At 50.1% G+C, this 18960-nt stretch overlaps 1 protein-coding gene across 3 annotated transcripts in view; it reads right to left on the bottom strand.

The window, feature by feature from the left end:
- The window catches only part of UBASH3A (ubiquitin associated and SH3 domain containing A), a 698439-nt gene that overhangs the window by 28934 nt on the left and 650545 nt on the right, over nucleotides 1-18960 (bottom strand). For all 3 annotated transcript variants that reach the window (XM_040422705.1, XM_040422706.1, XM_040422707.1), the window contains 5 exons: nucleotides 15092-15236; nucleotides 5896-6015; nucleotides 5684-5776; nucleotides 4248-4359; nucleotides 3619-3710 (listed from right to left, as the gene is read on the bottom strand). In XM_040422705.1, coding sequence (XP_040278639.1) covers nucleotides 3619-3710; nucleotides 4248-4359; nucleotides 5684-5776; nucleotides 5896-6015; nucleotides 15092-15236 — 562 coding nt within the window. The remainder of the gene's footprint in view (nucleotides 1-3618; nucleotides 3711-4247; nucleotides 4360-5683; nucleotides 5777-5895; nucleotides 6016-15091; nucleotides 15237-18960) is intronic.

Raw genomic sequence — 18960 nt, 5'->3', positions numbered from 1 at the left:
TCTAGGTGTAGTTGTAGTTATCGACGTAGCTATAGGTGTAGTTGTAGTTATCGGCATAGCTATAGGTGTAGTTGTAGTTATCGGCATAGCTATAGGTGTAGTTGTAGTTATTGGCGTAGCTATAGGTGTAGTTGGAGTTATCGGCATAGCTTATAGGTGTAGTTGTAGTTATCAGCGTAGCTATAGGTGTAGTTTTAGTCATCGGCGTAGCTATCGGTGTAGAAATAAGTGTAGTTTATCAGCGTAGCTATATGTGTAGTTGTAGTTATCGGCGTAGCTATAGGTGTAGTTGTAGTTATCGGCGTAGCTATAGGTGTAGTTATCAGCATAGCTATAGGTGTAGCTGTAGTTATCGACGTAGCTATAGGTGTAGTTATCAGCATAGCTATAGGTGTAGCTGTAGTTATCAGCGCAGCTATAGGTGTAGTTGTAGTTATCGGCGTAGCTATAGGTGTAGCTGTAGTTATCGGCTTAGCTATAGGTGTAGTTGTAGTTATTGACTTAGCTATAGGTGTAGTTGTAGTTATTGGCTTAGCTATAGGTGTAGTTTTAGTTATCAGCATAGCTATATGTGTAGCTATCGGTGTAGCTACAGGTGTAGTTATCGGTGTAGTTGTAGTTATCAGCGTAGTTATAAGTGTAAGTGTAGTTATTGGTGTAGCTATAGGTGCAAGTGTAGTTGTCGACATAGCTATAGGTGTAAGTGTAGTTATTGGTTTAGCTATAGGTGTAGTTGCACTTATCGGCTTAGCAATAGGTGTAGTTATCGGTTTAGCAATAGGTGTAGTTGTACTTATCGGTGAAGCTATAGGTGTAGTTGCAGTTTTCAGCATAGCTATCGGTGTAGCTATCGGTGCAGTTGTAGTTATCGGTGTAGTTATAAGTGTAGTTTTTGGTGTAGCTATAGGTGCAAGTGTAGTTGTCGACATAGCTATAGGTGTAAGTGTAGTTATCGGTGTAGCAATAGGTGTAGTTGTAGTTATCGGCATAGTTATGGGTGTAGTTGTAGTTATCGGCATAGCTATAGGTGTAGCTATCGGTGTAGCTACAGGTGTAGTTATCGGTGTAGTTGTAGTTATCAGCGTAGTTATAAGTGTAAGTGTAGTTATTGGTGTAGCTATAGGTGTAAGTGTAGTTATCGGTGTAGCAATAGGTGTAGTTGTAGTTATCGGCATAGTTATGGGTGTAGTTGTAGTTATCGGCATAGCTATATGTGTAGCTATCGGTGTAGCTACAGGTGTAGTTATCGGTGTAGTTGTAGTTATCAGCGTAGTTATAAGTGTAAGTGTAGTTATTGGTGTAGCTATAGGTGCAAGTGTAGTTGTCGACATAGCTATAGGTGTAAGTGTAGTTATTGGTTTAGCTATAGGTGTAGTTGCACTTATCGGCTTAGCAATAGGTGTAGTTATCGGTTTAGCAATAGGTGTAGTTGTACTTATCGGTGAAGCTATAGGTGTAGTTGCAGTTTTCAGCATAGCTATCGGTGTAGCTATCGGTGCAGTTGTAGTTATCGGTGTAGTTATAAGTGTAGTTTTTGGTGTAGCTATAGGTGCAAGTGTAGTTGTCGACATAGCTATAGGTGTAAGTGTAGTTATCGGTGTAGCAATAGGTGTAGTTGTAGTTATCGGCATAGCTATAGGTGTAGCTATCGGCTTAGCTATAGGTGTAGCTATCGGCTTAGCTATAGGTGTAGCTATCGGCTTAGCTATAGGTGTAGCTATCGGCTTAGCTATAGGTGTAGCTATCGGCTTAGCTATAGGTGTAGCTATCGGCTTAGCTATAGGTGTAGCTATCGGCTTAGCTATAGGTGTAGCTATCGGCTTAGCTATAGGTGTAGCTATCGGCTTAGCTATAGGTGTAGCTATCGGCTTAGCTATAGGTGTAGCTATCGGCTTAGCTATAGGTGTAGCTATCGGCTTAGCTATAGGTGTAGCTATCGGCTTAGCTATAGGTGTAGCTATCGGCTTAGCTATAGGTGTAGCTATCGGCTTAGCTATAGGTGTAGCTATCAGCATAGCTATGGGTGTAGTTATCGGCATAGCTATGGGTGTAGTTATCGGCATAGCTATGGGTGTAGCTATACTGATTAGTGAAGCTATAGGTGTAGTTGTAGTTAATGGTGCAGCTATAGGTGTAGTTGCAGTTATCGTCATAGCTATAGGTGTAGTTGCCGTTGTCGGCGTAGCCATAGGTGTAGTTATCAGTGTAGCTATAGATGTAGTTGTAGTTATCAGTGTAGCTATATGTGTAGTTGTAGTTATCGGCATAGCTATAGGTGTAGTTATCAGCTTAGATATAGGTGTAGTTGTAGTTATCAGCGTAGCTATGGGTGTAGTTGTAGTTATCGGTGCATCTATAGGTGTAGTTATAGGTGCAGCTATAGGTGTAGTTATCTGTGTAGCTAGGTGTAGTTATTATTATCGGTGTAGCTATAGGTGTAGTTATCGGTGTAGCTATAGGTTTAGTTATCGGTGCAGCTATAGGTGTAGTTATTATCGGTGTAGTTGTAGTTATCGGTGTAGCTATAGGTTTAGTTATCGGTGCAGCTATAGGTGTAGTTATTATTATTATCGGTGTAGCTATAGGTGTAGTTATCGGTGTAGCTATTGGTTTAGTTATCGGTGCAGCTATAGGTGTAGTTATTATTATCGGTGTAGCTATTGGTTTAGTTATCGGTGCAGCTATAGGTGTAGTTATTATTATTGGTGTAGCTATTGGTTTAGTTATCGGTGCAGCTATAGGTGTAGTTATTATTATCGGTGTAGCTATAGGTGTAGTTATCATTATCGGTGTAGCTATAGGTGTAGTTGTAGTTATCGGCATAGCTATAGTTGTAGTTATCATCATAGCTATAGGTGTAGTTGTAGTTATCGGTGTAGCTATAGGTTTAGTTATCGGTGTAGCTATAGGTTTAGTTATGTGTACACTGTATGAGTTATATAGATTCTTAGAACCTGATCCTCTTCTACAGCCCTTATTTATTATATTATATAATACAGAAGGACGCTTGGCCTCTTCCAATACTATCACCCTCATCCTCCTCTACAGCCCGTCTATAATATTCTATAATACAGAAGGATGCTCAGCCTCTTCCAGTACGATCATCCTCATCCTCCTCGACAGCCTGTATCTCCAATATTATAAAATACTGAACAATGCTCGGCGTCTTCCAGTACTATCACCCTCATCCTCCTCTACAGCCGGTCTATAATATTCTATAATACAGAAGGATGCTCGGCCTCTTACAGTACTATCACCCTCATCCTCCTCTACAGCCCGTCTATAATATTCTATAATACAGAAGGATGCTCAGCCTCTTCCAGTACGATCATCCTCATCCTCCTCGACAGCCTGTATCTCCAATATTATAAAATACTGAACAATGCTCGGCGTCTTCCAGTACTATCACCCTCATCCTCCTCTACAGCCGGTCTATAATATTATATAATACAGAATGATGCTTGGCCTCTTACAGTACTATCACCCTCATCCTCCTCTACAGCCCGTCTATAATATTCTATATTACAGAAGGATGCTCAGCCTCTTCCAGTACGATCATCCTCATCCTCCTCGACAGCCTGTGTCTATAATATTATATAATACGGAAGGACACTCAGCTGGTTCGCCCGTCATTCTCTGGACCCTTCTGACTTCCCAGGCTCTTGAGGATCCTCTTCCAGACATTGGACTCTGTTCTGAGAGATGAGACCCTGGAAAGAGAGGTTTATAATGACTCCATAGATCTTCCCCTGGGCCCCAGACCCATCAGACAGTGTGACGTCCATGATGCCAACTCCCGTACAGATGATATACATGAACTGGATGGAAGAAGACTGATTCATAAGGGCAGTATAGAGCATATACCCTCAGGACTAGATGGAGTGTAACCCTCATCTCAACCAGGACTCCATCTAAGCCATAACCACAACCTCAACTCTGACAACACCTCAACCATAACCCATATAAATCATAACCACAACCTCAACCATGACCCCACCTAAGCTTTGGCCCTGACCTCAACTATGACCCCAAACTGTAAAACCAACCTCAACCATGACCCCACCTAAACCATAACTCCAACCCAAATCATAAACCCGCCTAAACTGTAAACCCCACCCTTAACCATGACCCCACTTGAGTTATGACCCTGACCTCAACCATAACCCCAACCTAACCATAACCCAGCCCTTAACCATATTCCCAATTTAATCATGACCTTTCCCTCCACCATGACCCCACAGGTTTACCTGTCCATGGCCTCCACGTTCAGCCCATTCTGCTCCAGTTCATTTAGGGTCATACACTTGGGATGTTGTGACTGGTCCACACAGATCTTAACCTGCTGCTCCATCTGCATCCCTGGAAAATATCACAAAAGTAGTATGGAGGCAAGTGCACTGCAGGGGCATTACGTGGAAAAAGTATTTGCCCCCCTTGTCAACCTGCAGTCTCCAGGGACTATATTGGCAATAGAACAGATCCTGATCCTGACACCTGACCCTCCTCTGCCACCAGTAACCATCTTCCTGTCCAGGAGAAGGTACCAAAAACCAAACAGAGTCCAAAACTCAGCAGGACATCGAAATTAAAGAGAGTCTACATGTATTACCTGAGATCTGAGGGATTACAACCGGCATGGAAGACACAGTGCCCCCAAATCAGTGACACACCGCTACCATAATAGTATTATACACCGCTACCATAATAGTATTATACTCACTGCTCCTATAATAGTATTATACTCACTGCTCCTATAATAGTATTATACTCACTGCTCCTATAATAGTATTATACACCGCTCCTATAATAGTATTATACACCGCTCCTATAATAGTATTATACTCACTGCTCCTATAATAGTATTATACTCACTGCTCCTATAATAGTATTATACTCACTGCTCCTATAATAGTATTATACTCACTGCTCCTATAATAGTATTATACACCGCTCCTATAATAGCATTATACTCACTGCTCCTATAATAGCATTATACTCACTGCTCCTATAATAGCATTATACTCACTGCTCCTATAATAGCATTATACTCACTGCTCCTATAATAGCATTATACTCACTGCTCCTATAATAGTATTATACTCACTGCTCCTATAATAGTATTATACACCGCTCCTATAATAGTATTATACACCGCTCCTATAATAGTATTATACTCACTGCTCCTATAATAGTATTATACTCACTGCTCCTATAATAGTATTATACTCACTGCTCCTATAATAGTATTATACTCACTGCTCCTATAATAGTATTATACTCACTGCTCCTATAATAGTATTATGCTCACTGCTCCTATAATAGTATTATACTCACTGCTCCTATAATAGTATTATACTCACTGCTCCTATAATAGTATTATACTCACTGCTCCTATAACAGTATTATACTCACTGCTCCTATAATAGTATTATGCTCACTGCTCCTATAATAGTATTATACTCACTGCTCCTATAATAGTATTATGCTCACTGCTCCTATAATAGTATTATACTCACTGCTCCTATAATAGTATTATACTCACTGCTCCTATAATAGTATTATACTCACTGCTCCTATAACAGTATTATACTCACTGCTCCTATAATAGTATTATGCTCACTGCTCCTATAGTATCATACACAGCCCCCCCATCCATGTTAGACCACCGCTAATGGACACTTACCTCTCAGTATCTGTTGCGCCGTCTGAATGCAGCGTAGGTTCGGGAAGCAGAATACAGAAGAGAATATGAAGGAGCCGTCTCGCAGCGCCTCGCCTGGAATGTAATAACATATCACACATTACTGATATGGAATACCCAGCATTTGTCACAGACAGTGGAGAATGGGAGTCATGGCTCATGGATTCGCCTCTTCATATACAGAGTTCTCTTACCGAGAAGCCGGGCCTGGAAGACTCCGCAGGATGACAGTGGTGGGTCCCCCTCTAAATCCTCTGCGGTATCTCTGTGCGGAAGCTTCACAGGGAAGTTGAGGTCCGGTCTGTAATAAACACCTGGACACAGACAAGACGGTCAGTCTGAGCGATGTCCTCCGCAAGAAACGTAAGTGACCCCCTGACATTTATGGGACCCCCATCCGACAACATGTAAGTGACTCCCCCAACATTTATGTGACCACCATCCAACAACATGTAAGTGACCCCCCGCGACATGTGACACCCCCAACATGTAAGTGACCCCTCACAACATGCGACACCCCAGCTACACGACACCCCCGACAACACGTAAGTGACCACCCCAAAACATTTATGTGACCCCCATCCAACAACATGCAAGTGACCACCTGCGACAACATGTAATTGACCCCCAACAACATGTAAGTGACCCCCTGTTGTGGAAGTTTTATTAGGATGTGTTTCTAATATACTGTGTATTGTCATCATGTCTCTCAGTGTCAGGGTAAACCCTTGGAGGGGATATCTTCCCGTGTATGTCCTGTCACAGCTGCCGGGCGCAGAGGTCTCCGTCCGCGAATGGTCCATGTGCTAAAGCATCCAACTGCATCACCGTCTTGAGGAGAGTAACCAGCCTGTTGTATAAGTACCTGATGCTTCTAGCATTATTCAATGCTGTGAGGGGGGGTAGGTGGTCTCTTTGGGTGACCCTGTAGGTACCATGGTCTGTTCCCCTCGAGATGTAACAGGTCTTAAGCCTGTGATATGTAATAAGTCATATTAATACCGGTGGCAATCACCTGTACAAGTCTCACACGCCTGTATTTTACACATGAGACTTTCATTGGTCTGGAGCGCTGTATCAGCACTGTCTGCAGGAGCGACCCTCGGGCTGCACTGAGGAGCCCGGCACTGCCTGTCTGCAGGAGCGACCCTCGGGCTGCACTGAGGAGCCCGGCACTGCCTGTCTGCAGGAGCAACCCTCGGGCTGCACTGAGGAGCCCGGCACTGCCTGTCTGCAGGAGCGACCCTCGGGCTGCACTGAGGAGCCCGGCACTGCCTGTCTGCAGGAGCGACCCTCGGGCTGCACTGATACAGCGCTCTGCACTGAGGAGCCCGGCACTGCCTGTCTGCAGGAGCGACCCTCGGGCTGCACTGATACAGCGCTCTGCACTGAGGAGCCCGGCACTGCCTGTCTGCAGGAGCAACCCTCGGGCTGCACTGAGGAGCCCGGCACTGCCTGTCTGCAGGAGCAACCCTCGGGCTGCACTGATACAGCGCTCTGCACTGAGGAGCCCGGCACTGCCTGTCTGCAGGAGCGACCCTCGGGCTGCACTGAGGAGCCCGGCACTGCCTGTCTGCAGGAGCGACCCTCGGGCTGCACTGAGGAGCCCGGCACTGCCTGTCTGCAGGAGCGACCCTCGGGCTGCACTGATACAGCGCTCTGCACTGAGGAGCCCGGCAACTGCCTGTCTGCAGGAGCGACCCTCGGGCTGCACTGATACAGCGCTCTGCACTGAGGAGCCCGGCACTGCCTGTCTGCAGGAGCGACCCTCGGGCTGCACTGAGGAGCCCGGCACTGCCTGTCTGCAGGAGCAACCCTCGGGCTGCACTGATACAGCGCTCTGCACTGAGGAGCCCGGCACTGCCTGTCTGCAGGAGCAACCCTCGGGCTGCACTGATACAGCGCTCTGCACTGAGGAGCCCGGCACTGCCTGTCTGCAGGAGCAACCCTCGGGCTGCACTGATACAGCGCTCTGCACTGAGGAGCCCGGCACTGCCTGTCTGCAGGAGCGACCCTCGGGCTGCACTGAGGAGCCCGGCACTGCCTGTCTGCAGGAGCAACCCTCGGGCTGCACTGATACAGCGCTCTGCACTGAGGAGCCCGGCACTGCCTGTCTGCAGGAGCGACCCTCGGGCTGCACTGAGGAGCCCGGCACTGCCTGTCTGCAGGAGCAACCCTCGGGCTGCACTGATACAGCGCTCTGCACTGAGGAGCCCGGCACTGCCTGTCTGCAGGAGCAACCCTCGGGCTGCACTGAGGAGCCCGGCACTGTCTGTCTGCAGGAGCGACCCTCGGGCTGCACTGAGGAGCCCGGCACTGCCTGTCTGCAGGAGCAACCCTCGGGCTGCACTGAGGAGCCCGGCACTGCCTGTCTGCAGGAGCAACCCTCGGGCTGCACTGAGGAGCCCGGCACTGCCTGTCTGCAGGAGCAACCCTCGGGCTGCACTGAGGAGCCCGGCACTGCCTGTCTGCAGGAGCAACCCTCGGGCTGCACTGATACAGCGCTCTGCACTGAGGAGCCCGGCACTGCCTGTCTGCAGGAGCGACCCTCGGGCTGCAATGAGGAGCCCGGCACTGCCTGTCTGCAGGAGCGACCCTCGGGCTGCACTGAGGAGCCCGGCACTGCCTGTCTGCAGGAGCGACCCTCGGGCTGCACTGATACAGCGCTCTGCACTGAGGAGCCCGGCACTGCCTGTCTGCAGGAGCGACCCTCGGGCTGCACTGAGGAGCCCGGCACTGCCTGTCTGCAGGAGCGACCCTCGGGCTGCACTGATACAGCGCTCTGCACTGAGGAGCCCGGCACTGCCTGTCTGCAGGAGCGACCCTCGGGCTGCACTGATACAGCGCTCTGCACTGAGGAGCCCGGCACTGCCTGTCTGCAGGAGCAACCCTCGGGCTGCACTGAGGAGCCCGGCACTGCCTGTCTGCAGGAGCAACCCTCGGGCTGCACTGATACAGCGCTCTGCACTGAGGAGCCCGGCACTGCCTGTCTGCAGGAGCGACCCTCGGGCTGCACTGATACAGCGCTCTGCACTGAGGAGCCCGGCACTGCCTGTCTGCAGGAGCGACCCTCGGGCTGCACTGAGGAGCCCGGCACTGCCTGTCTGCAGGAGCGACCCTCGGGCTGCACTGAGGAGCCCGGCACTGCCTGTCTGCAGGAGCGACCCTCGGGCTGCACTGATACAGCGCTCTGCACTGAGGAGCCCGGCAACTGCCTGTCTGCAGGAGCGACCCTCGGGCTGCACTGATACAGCGCTCTGCACTGAGGAGCCCGGCACTGCCTGTCTGCAGGAGCGACCCTCGGGCTGCACTGAGGAGCCCGGCACTGCCTGTCTGCAGGAGCAACCCTCGGGCTGCACTGATACAGCGCTCTGCACTGAGGAGCCCGGCACTGCCTGTCTGCAGGAGCAACCCTCGGGCTGCACTGATACAGCGCTCTGCACTGAGGAGCCCGGCACTGCCTGTCTGCAGGAGCAACCCTCGGGCTGCACTGATACAGCGCTCTGCACTGAGGAGCCCGGCACTGCCTGTCTGCAGGAGCGACCCTCGGGCTGCACTGAGGAGCCCGGCACTGCCTGTCTGCAGGAGCAACCCTCAGGCTGCACTGATACAGCGCTCTGCACTGAGGAGCCCGGCACTGCCTGTCTGCAGGAGCGACCCTCGGGCTGCACTGAGGAGCCCGGCACTGCCTGTCTGCAGGAGCAACCCTCGGGCTGCACTGATACAGCGCTCTGCACTGAGGAGCCCGGCACTGCCTGTCTGCAGGAGCAACCCTCGGGCTGCACTGATACAGCGCTCTGCACTGAGGAGCCCGGCACTGCCTGTCTGCAGGAGCGACCCTCGGGCTGCACTGAGGAGCCCGGCACTGCCTGTCTGCAGGAGCAACCCTCGGGCTGCACTGATACAGCGCTCTGCACTGAGGAGCCCGGCACTGCCTGTCTGCAGGAGCAACCCTCGGGCTGCACTGATACAGCGCTCTGCACTGAGGAGCCCGGCACTGCCTGTCTGCAGGAGCGACCCTCGGGCTGCACTGAGGAGCCCGGCACTGCCTGTCTGCAGGAGCAACCCTCGGGCTGCACTGATACAGCGCTCTGCACTGAGGAGCCCAGCACTGCCTGTCTGCAGGAGCGACCCTCGGGCTGCACTGATACAGCGCTCTGCACTGAGGAGCCCGGCACTGCCTGTCTGCAGGAGCGACCCTCGGGATGCACTGATACAGCGCTCTGCACTGAGGAGCCCAGCACTGCCTGTCTGCAGGAGCGACCCTCAGGATGCACTGATACAGCGCTCTGGACTGAGGAGCCCGGCACTGTCTGTCTGCAGGAGCGACCCTCGGGCTGCACTGATACAGCGCTCTGCACTGAGGAGCCCGGCACTGCCTGTCTGCAGGAGCGACCCTCGGGCTGCACTGATACAGCGCTCTGCACTGAGGAGCCCGGCACTGCCTGTCTGCAGGAGCGACCCTCGGGATGCACTGATACAGCGCTCTGCACTGAGGAGCCCAGCACTGCCTGTCTGCAGGAGCGACCCTCAGGATGCACTGATACAGCGCTCTGCACTGAGGAGCCCGGCACTGCCTGTCTGCAGGAGCAACCCTCGGGCTGCACTGAGGAGCCCGGCACTGCCTGTCTGCAGGAGCGACCCTCAGGATGCACTGATACAGCGCTCTGCACTGAGGAGCCCGGCACTGCCTGTCTGCAGGAGCGACCCTCAGGATGCACTGATACAGCGCTCTGGACTGAGGAGCCCGGCACTGTCTGTCTGCAGGAGCGACCCTCGGGCTGCACTGATACAGCGCTCTGGACTGAGGAGCCCGGCACTGCATGTCTGCAGGAGCGACCCTCGGGATGCACTGATACAGCGCTCTGGACTGAGGAGCCCAGCACTGTCTGTCTGCAGGAGCGACCCTCGGGATCCACTGATACAGCGCTCTGGACTGAGGAGCCCGGCACTGCCTGTCTGCCACCACTAGAGGATATCCAGCCTCTGTATGACCGCCACCACTAGAGGATATCCAGCCTCTGTATGACCGCCACCACTAGAGGATATCCAGCCTCTGTATGACCGCCACCACTAGAGGATATCCAGCCTCTGTATGACCGCCACCACTAGAGGATATCCAGCCTCTGTATGACCGCCACCACTAGAGGATATCCAGCCTCTGTATGACCGCCACCACTAGAGGATATCCAGCCTCTGTATGACCGCCACCACTAGAGGATATCCAGCCTCTGTATGACCGCCACCACTAGAGGATATCCAGCCTCTGTATGACCGCCACCACTAGAGGATATCCAGCCTCTGTATGACCGCCACCACAGGAGGATATCCAGCCTCTGTATGACCGCCACCACAGGAGGATATCCAGCCTCTGTATGACCGCCACCACAGGAGGATATCCAGCCTCTGTATGACCGCCACCACTAGAGGATATCCAGCCTCTGTATGACCGCCACCACTAGAGGATATCCAGCCTCTGTATGACCGCCACCACTAGAGGATATCCAGCCTCTGTATGACCGCCACCACTAGAGGATATCCAGCCTCTGTATGACCGCCACCACTAGAGGATATCCAGCCTCTGTATGACCGCCACCACTAGAGGATATCCAGCCTCTGTATGACCGCCACCACTAGAGGATATCCAGCCTCTGTATGACCGCCACCACTAGAGGATATCCAGCCTCTGTATGACCGCCACCACTAGAGGATATCCAGCCTCTGTATGACCGCCACCACAGGAGGATATCCAGCCTCTGTATGACCGCCACCACTAGAGGATATCCAGCCTCTGTATGACCGCCACCACTAGAGGATATCCAGCCTCTGTATGACCGCCACCACTAGAGGATATCCAGCCTCTGTATGACAGAAGTGGAGATGCCCCCCAGCATTAATGTGACCTCCGCATATACTCTGCTGCAGAACTCAAAATAAAGGGGGCTGCCCTTGTGTGATCCGAGCACCAGCAGGTTATGTGTCAGTCTCTGCTCAATCTCATCCCGTTTTCCGGTAATGTGTGTGTCTATATATATATTTATTTATTTACATTTACGTCACTTATTAAGGTTTTTAAATATATATTTTTTGGGAATGGGAATCTGACCAAGTCTCCAATACGCTAGTCATGGTGTCAGTAAGAACACGTGTCCATGAGGACACCATCAACGGTGGATGGTGTTGGACGGCGCCCAGTTATGATGGAGTCTGTGTGGGCTCCACCTTATTCTTCCCTTAACTCTAGGCCCACAGATTTGCATTGCTTCAGTTCTCCACCTCTGTCACCTCCCCAGGAAAACCATGAACATGAGCCGGCGCACAAACTAGTTAGGATTAGGGTTGAGCGAACCCGAACTGTAAAGTTCAAGAATAGGACATGTTATATTTTTTTAACGGAGCCACGGATGCGGACAGCACACGGAGTGCTGTCCGCATCTTTTGCGGCCCCATTGAAATGAATGGGACCCAAACAACGGACGTGTGCATGAGGCCTAAGGAGGATAGCAGAAACTCCTAATGCTGACCATACATGTAATGATTGCGGAGACCCTCAAATGCCAGGGCAAGACAAACACCCCACAAATGACCCCATTTTGGAAAGAAGTCCATGAAAGATTAAACTTTTTGTCACAAGTTAGCGGAAAGGGAGAATTTGTGAGAAAAAAACAAAAAGAAAATTCAATTTCCGCTAACTTGTGCCAAAAAAAAAAATCTATGAACTCGCCATGCCCCTCACGGAATACCTTGGGGTGTCTTCTTTCCAAAATGGGGTCACTTGTGGGGTAGTTATACTGCCCTGGCATTCTAGGGGCCCAAATGTGTGAGAAGTAGTTTGAAATCAAATTCTGTAAAAAATGACCAGTGAAATCCGAAAGGTTCTCTTTGGAATATGGGCCCCTTTGCCCACCTAGGCTGCAAAAAAGTGTCACACATATGGTATCTCCGTATTCAGGAGAAGTTGGGCAATGTGTTTTGGGGTGTCTTTTTACATATACCCATGCTGGGTGAGATAAATATCTCGGCAAAAGACAACTTTTACCATTTTTTTATACAAAGTTGTCTTTTGCCAAGATATTTATCTCACCCAGCATGAGTATATGTAAAAAGACACCCCAAAACACATTGCCCAACTTCTCCTGAGTACGGCGATACCAGATGTGTGACACTTTTTTGCAGCCTAGATGCGCAAAGGGGCCCACATTCCTTTTATGAGGGCATTTTTAGACATTTGGATCCCAGACTTCTTCTCACGCTTTAGGGCCCCTAAAATGCCAGGGCAGTATAAATACCCCACATGTGACCCCATTTTGGAAAGAAGACACCCCAAGGTATTCAACGAGGGGCATGGCGAGTTCATAGAAATATTATTTTTTTGGCACAAGTTAGCGGAAATTGATTATTTTTTTTTTTTTTATCACAAAGTCTCCCTTTCCGCTAACTTGGGACAAAAATTTCAATCTTTCATGGACTCAATATGCCCCTCAGCAAATACCTTGGGGGTGTCTTTTTTCCAAAATGGGGTCACATGTGGGGTATTTATACTGCCCTGGCATTTTAGGGGCCCTAAAGCGTGAGAAGAAGTATGGAATATAAATGTCTAAAAATTTTTACGCATTTTATTTTTTGACACAAGTTAGTGGAATATGAGACTTTGTAAGAAAAAAAAAAAAACTTCCGCTAACTTGGGCCAAAAAAATGTCTGAATGGAGTCTTACAGGGGGTGATCAATGACAGGGGGGTGATCACCCCATATAGACTCCCTGATCACCCCCCTGTCATTGATCACCCCCCTGTAAGGCTCCATTCAGACGTCCGTATGTGTTTTGTGGATCTGATCCATGTATCCGTGGATCCGTAAAAAACATACGGACGTCTGAATGGAGCCTTACAGGGGGGTGATCAATGACAGGGGGGTGATCAGGGAGTCTATATGGGGTGATCAGGGGTTAATAAGTGACGGGGGGGGTGTAGTGTAGTGGTGTTTGGTGCAACATATTACTGAGCTGCCTGTGTCCTCTGGTGGTCGATCCAAACAAAGGGGACCACCAGAGGACCAGGTAGCAGGTATATTAGACGCTGTTATCAAAATAGCGTCTAATATACCTGTTAGGGGTTAAAAAAATCACATCTCCAGCCTGCCAGCGAACGATCGCCGCTGGTAGGCTGCAGATCCACTCGCTTACCTTCCGATCCTGTGTGCGCGCGTTCACAGGAAATCTCGCGTCTCGCGAGATGACGCATATATGCGTGACTGTGCGCAGGGCTGCCACCTCCGGAACGCGATCCTGCGTTAGGCGGTCCGGAGGCGGTTAATGCGCGCCACATCCTTACATTCAATGCTTAAACTTTGAAAAGTTGTCACACTTTTACACTTTAATAATTTCTCCCATATTTCAACTCTAATTTTAAATTTGAAACAATTGACCTCCCTTGGATGTGGTCTCTCTTTCTCACGCTCCCTCTCCGGCGTGGAACCCTGATTCGCCGCTAACCGCGATCACCATGGTAGGCGCAGAAAAGAACATGGAAACTTGATAGAGCAGATATCCAAATGGATGGTGGACGTCACGGGGACGTGCAACATGGTGGAGCAGTAAGTGTGCACACGCCTACATGAACTGACTGACAGGGGTCAGCCCCTGCAACTTCTGGGTCTCCAAATTGGGCACATGGCCTGAGCTTGCCCTTTACCCCTTGGAGGTGCTGCCCTGCAGCCGGTGTATTGTCTGAACGTGTGTTTAGCACGGCTGGAGGGCGTTATCACAGGTTATATTTCCCAATGTTTTGGGGTGTACCCTAATTTAAAAAAATATAAATAAATTTAAAACCAAAAAGCAGTGTAGGCTACCTCCTCCTCCTCCTCCGCCGCTTCCACCTACACCGCCACATCCACCGCCTCCTCCTCCTCCGCCGCTTCCACCTACACCGCCACATCCACCGCCTCCTCAACCTCCTACTCCATATGGACCTCGTCCTCCTAGATCAAGATTTTTTATTTTTATTTTTACGTATTTTATGTTATTTAAAGTCATTTCCCTATCCACATTTGTTTGCAGCGCACTTGCCATGCTCTTAACCACATGTTGACGCCATTTGCAGCCCTCTAGCCCTTTCCATGACATTTTTACAGCCATTTTAGTGTTCAAAAGTTTTGGCCCCCATTGACTTTAATGGGGTTCGGGTTCGGGGTCAAGTTCGGGTCCCGAACTCAAACTTTTTTCCGAAGTTCAGCCGAACTCGTCAAACCCGAAAATCCAGGTGTCCGCTCAACTCTAGTTATGATATTTATCAGTCATAAATAGCAATGAGAAGTTTCACCCACAAAGTTTCCATATTCTACATTTTGCATGGTCATCATGCATAGATGATATCCAGATGAGGGCACCTTACCATTTACAAGTGCATGGTCCTTCAACCAGTGGTGGCCAAATACCTCATCCAGGCTTTCTGCATGCTTGACAAGGAGGACTCGTCTAGTCTCCACTTGGGTGAGGCTTTTGGGGACAGGCAATTCTTCTGTAATATTTTTTCTTAGCTTTATGAACAAACAGAAAAATGAATGGAAAATGAATGAAACCAAATATTGGATGATCCCCAGGAATGGACCGTTCTACATAACAGAGTCCCAGTCATTGGATGATCCCAAGGAATTGACCGGTCTACATTAAAGGCTATGTACACCCTCAGAGGCAATTTATGGTTGTATGTTACTCATTTTTGGCTAAAAATCTTATTTTTCCAATTGGCCTTTATTCAAATTATAGAGCCGTTCTGCCACAAAGGGTTAATTATTTGTCTAGCTTTGTGACTGGTATTTTCACTTTGTGCCGGACATCTAATAAACCTTATCTCTAGATTACTGAGAGTCATAAACACTTATTTAAGCCACATTCGTATCAGTAAGATAAGAACTGAGTTATAATAAGTGTTTAGGACGTCAGAGAGCAGAGATAAGGAGCCATCAGCTCCTGGTCTGACGGAAAAGACAGAAAATCCAAAGGGTGCTCCTAGAGCATCTCAGCTCTGTACAGAAAAAAGGGCTGTGACAAACTGCCATTTGCCACTGGGCATTGTAGAGGACTTATGGCTAGCCTCCTGCCCTACGACTATGGCCCCGGGACATATTACCTTCTTCCATACTGAACTTTCAGCTCCAGAGACTAAGTCCCGTTCGAAGATGGGACTTAGTCGTTTTCTGCATGAAATTGACCGACCGCACAGCCCAAATCTATGGAACTGTTTTGGGCAGGAAATTGTGCTTGCGGTCGGTCATAACGGACTTCCACTAAACTTTTGATCCGCTGGAGGGATTTGTGTGATTTTTGGAAGTGTTTATGTTTGATGTAAGCTGAGTTTAAATATGTAATTTTTATGGAGATAGAATGTATGGTTTTAAAGTTACAGTGTATGTTTAAAAACTGTATTTTTACAGTCTGTGATAGTTATGTTAATCCATAATTATATTTCAGACAGAAGGGAGGATTTTGTGTATTCGGGTGGGGATTCCTCTCCTATTGTTCCCACATGTGTATTGGTGATATCCCTTTGTCCTGGGAGATAATTGAATTGCACTTCGGGTGTCTCCAGGCAGAGAGGAGGAGACCATGATGCATTGTGGGGACCTGCATAAATACGGGCGGGTAGCCCTCAATAAAGAGTTCATGTTCAGTTCATGTTTTCTAACCCTTCAAAACGCAGCCTCGTCTCGTTATTGGAGGGAATTGCTGCATCACGCTGGGGATTGCTATGCTCTGCATATTCCCTGGAGGAGAGATCTTTCCCACACGGTCCTGAATGCTGGAGGTTCATTCAGGGTGGAAGGAAGACGGCGCGGCTCCAGTTAAGCTACGGCGGTTGTGGAGTCTGCGGTGCTTGTGGTGTCCAGTGCGGTGCTTGTGGTCCTCGGCGCAAGCTAGGAAGCGTCCATTAACGGAAGCGGATCCGTTACATTGGTGGCAAGCAGTGGGATGGCTTCCCTAGTGCGAGGAGCAGCATCCTGGGAACACCAAGCAAACCTAACAGAGGAAATTGTACCGGAAGTGAGGAGAGAACTGGCGGAGTATCTGCAGCAGGAAGCAGAATATCGGGCAGAGATAGTGAAGTATTCCGTCCCTGCGCCCCAGCAAAAACGTGAGTTACAGGGGGCCGAAGGTGTCGTCCTTCCCCCCCAGCGGCAGTGTGCACCCCAGGGGGCCGAAGGTGTCGTCCTTCCCCCTCCAGCGGCAGTGTGAACCCCAGGGGGCCGAAGGTGTCGTCCCCCCCCCCCCAGCGGCAGTGTGTACCCCAAGGGGCCGAAGGTGTCGTCCTTCCCCCCCCCAGCGGCAGTGTGTACCCCAGGGGGCCGAAGGTGTCGTCCTTCCCCCCCCAGCGGCAGTGTATGCCCCAGGGGGCCGAAGGTGTCGTCCTTCCCCCCCCCCAGCGGCAGTGTGAACCCCAGGGGGCCGAAGGTGTCGTCCTTCCCCCCCAGCGGCAGTGTGTACCCCAGGGGGCCGAAGGTGTCGTCCTTCCCCCCCCAGCGGCAGTGTGAACCCCAGGGAGCTGAAGGTGACGTACTTCCCCACCAGCAGCAGTGTGTACCACAGGGGGCCGAAGGTGTCGTCCTTCCTCCCCAGCGGCAGTGTGTACCCCAGGAGGCCGAAGGTGTCCTCCTTCCCTCCCAGCGGCAGTGTGAACCCCAGGGAGCTGAAGGTGGTGTCCTTCCTCCCCAGCGGCAGCCTGTGTTTCAGGGAGAGGAGCGAAGCACCCTCTCTCCCCAGCGCCAGCTTACCCTAACAAGGGGAGACACCGATCGCCCAGACGGCGCAGATGGGACCGTGGTCTCTGCGCCTGACCTACCGGGATGCTGGACAGCCTGTCCAGATCCCCCACTACCATCACCAGAACAACAGGAGGAGGGGGTGAGTACAAATTCCCCTCCCCAGTTAACTCCTAACGTGGCCTCAGGGTTAACAGAGGCGATGTTAACCCCTGTTGACTCCCATGTTCCTCTGGCTACTGAGCCGGACTATGGTCTCAGCACTCCAGCAGAAGAGCTGACAGCTGGGCAGAGTGCAGTCGGCCTCTGCCCTCCCTCAAGTCCCCACAGCATGTTGCCCCATCACCACAGCAAAATACCCAGGTGCAGTAACTGTTTCTTGTGGGTGGGTCACCCTTGTACCTGTTTCTTGTGGGTGGGCTACTCGGGCATCTGGCTACTGTGGGTTGGTGGATCGACTAACGGAGGCACTGACCGACAGAAGGTCAGGTGCCTGGTTAGTCTTCCCCCCAAAGGGGAGATGTGTGACAAACTGCCATTTGCCACTGGGCATTGTAGAGGACTTATGGCTAGCCTCCTGCCCTACGACTATGGCCCCGGGACATATTACCTTCTTCCATACTGAACTTTCAGCTCCAGAGACTAAGTCCCGTTCGAAGATGGGACTTAGTCGTTTTCTGCATGAAATTGACCGACCGCACAGCCCAAATCTATGGAAGTGTTTTGGGCAGGAAATTGTGCTTGCGGTCGGTCATAAAGGACTTCCACTAAACTTTTGATCCGCTGGAGGGATTTGTGTGATTTTTGGAAGTGTTTATGTTTGATGTAAGCTGAGTTTAAATATGTAATTTTTATGGAGATGGAATGTATGGTTTTAAAGTTACAGTGTATGTTTAAAAACTGTATTTTTACAGTCTGTGATAGTTATGTTAATCCATAATTATATCCCAGACAGAAGGGAGGATTTTGTGTATTCGGGTGGGGATTCCTCTCCTATTGTTCCCACATGTGTATTGGTGATATCCCTTTGTCCTGGGAGATAATTGAATTGCACTTCGGGTGTCTCCAGGCAGAGAGGAGGAGACCATGATGCATTGTGGGGACCTGCATAAATACGGGCGGGTAGCCCTCAATAAAGAGTTCAGTTCAGTTCATGTTTTTCTAACCCTTCAAAACGCAGCCTCGTCTCGTTATTGGAGGGAATTGCTGCATCACGCTGGGGATTGCTATGCTCTGCATATTCCCTGGAGGAGAGATCTTTCCCACACGGTCCTGAATGCTGTAGGTTCGTTCAGGGTGGAAGGAAGATGGCGCGGCTCCAGTTAAGCTACGGCGGTTGTGGAGTCTGCGGAGGTTGTGGTGTCCAGTGCGGTGCTTGTGGTCCTCGGCGCAAGCTAGGAAGCGTCCATTAACGGAAGCGGATCCGTTACAAGGGCTTCATATTGTTAATAAAGACAAATTTAAAAACATATTTAGCTCAAAATGAATGCAATTTAACAATTAC

This window comes from Bufo bufo, chromosome 3 (assembly GCF_905171765.1).
Source record: "Bufo bufo chromosome 3, aBufBuf1.1, whole genome shotgun sequence".
Taxonomy (NCBI): domain Eukaryota; kingdom Metazoa; phylum Chordata; class Amphibia; order Anura; family Bufonidae; genus Bufo; species Bufo bufo.
This window is presented reverse-complemented; position numbering and strand designations above follow the sequence as displayed.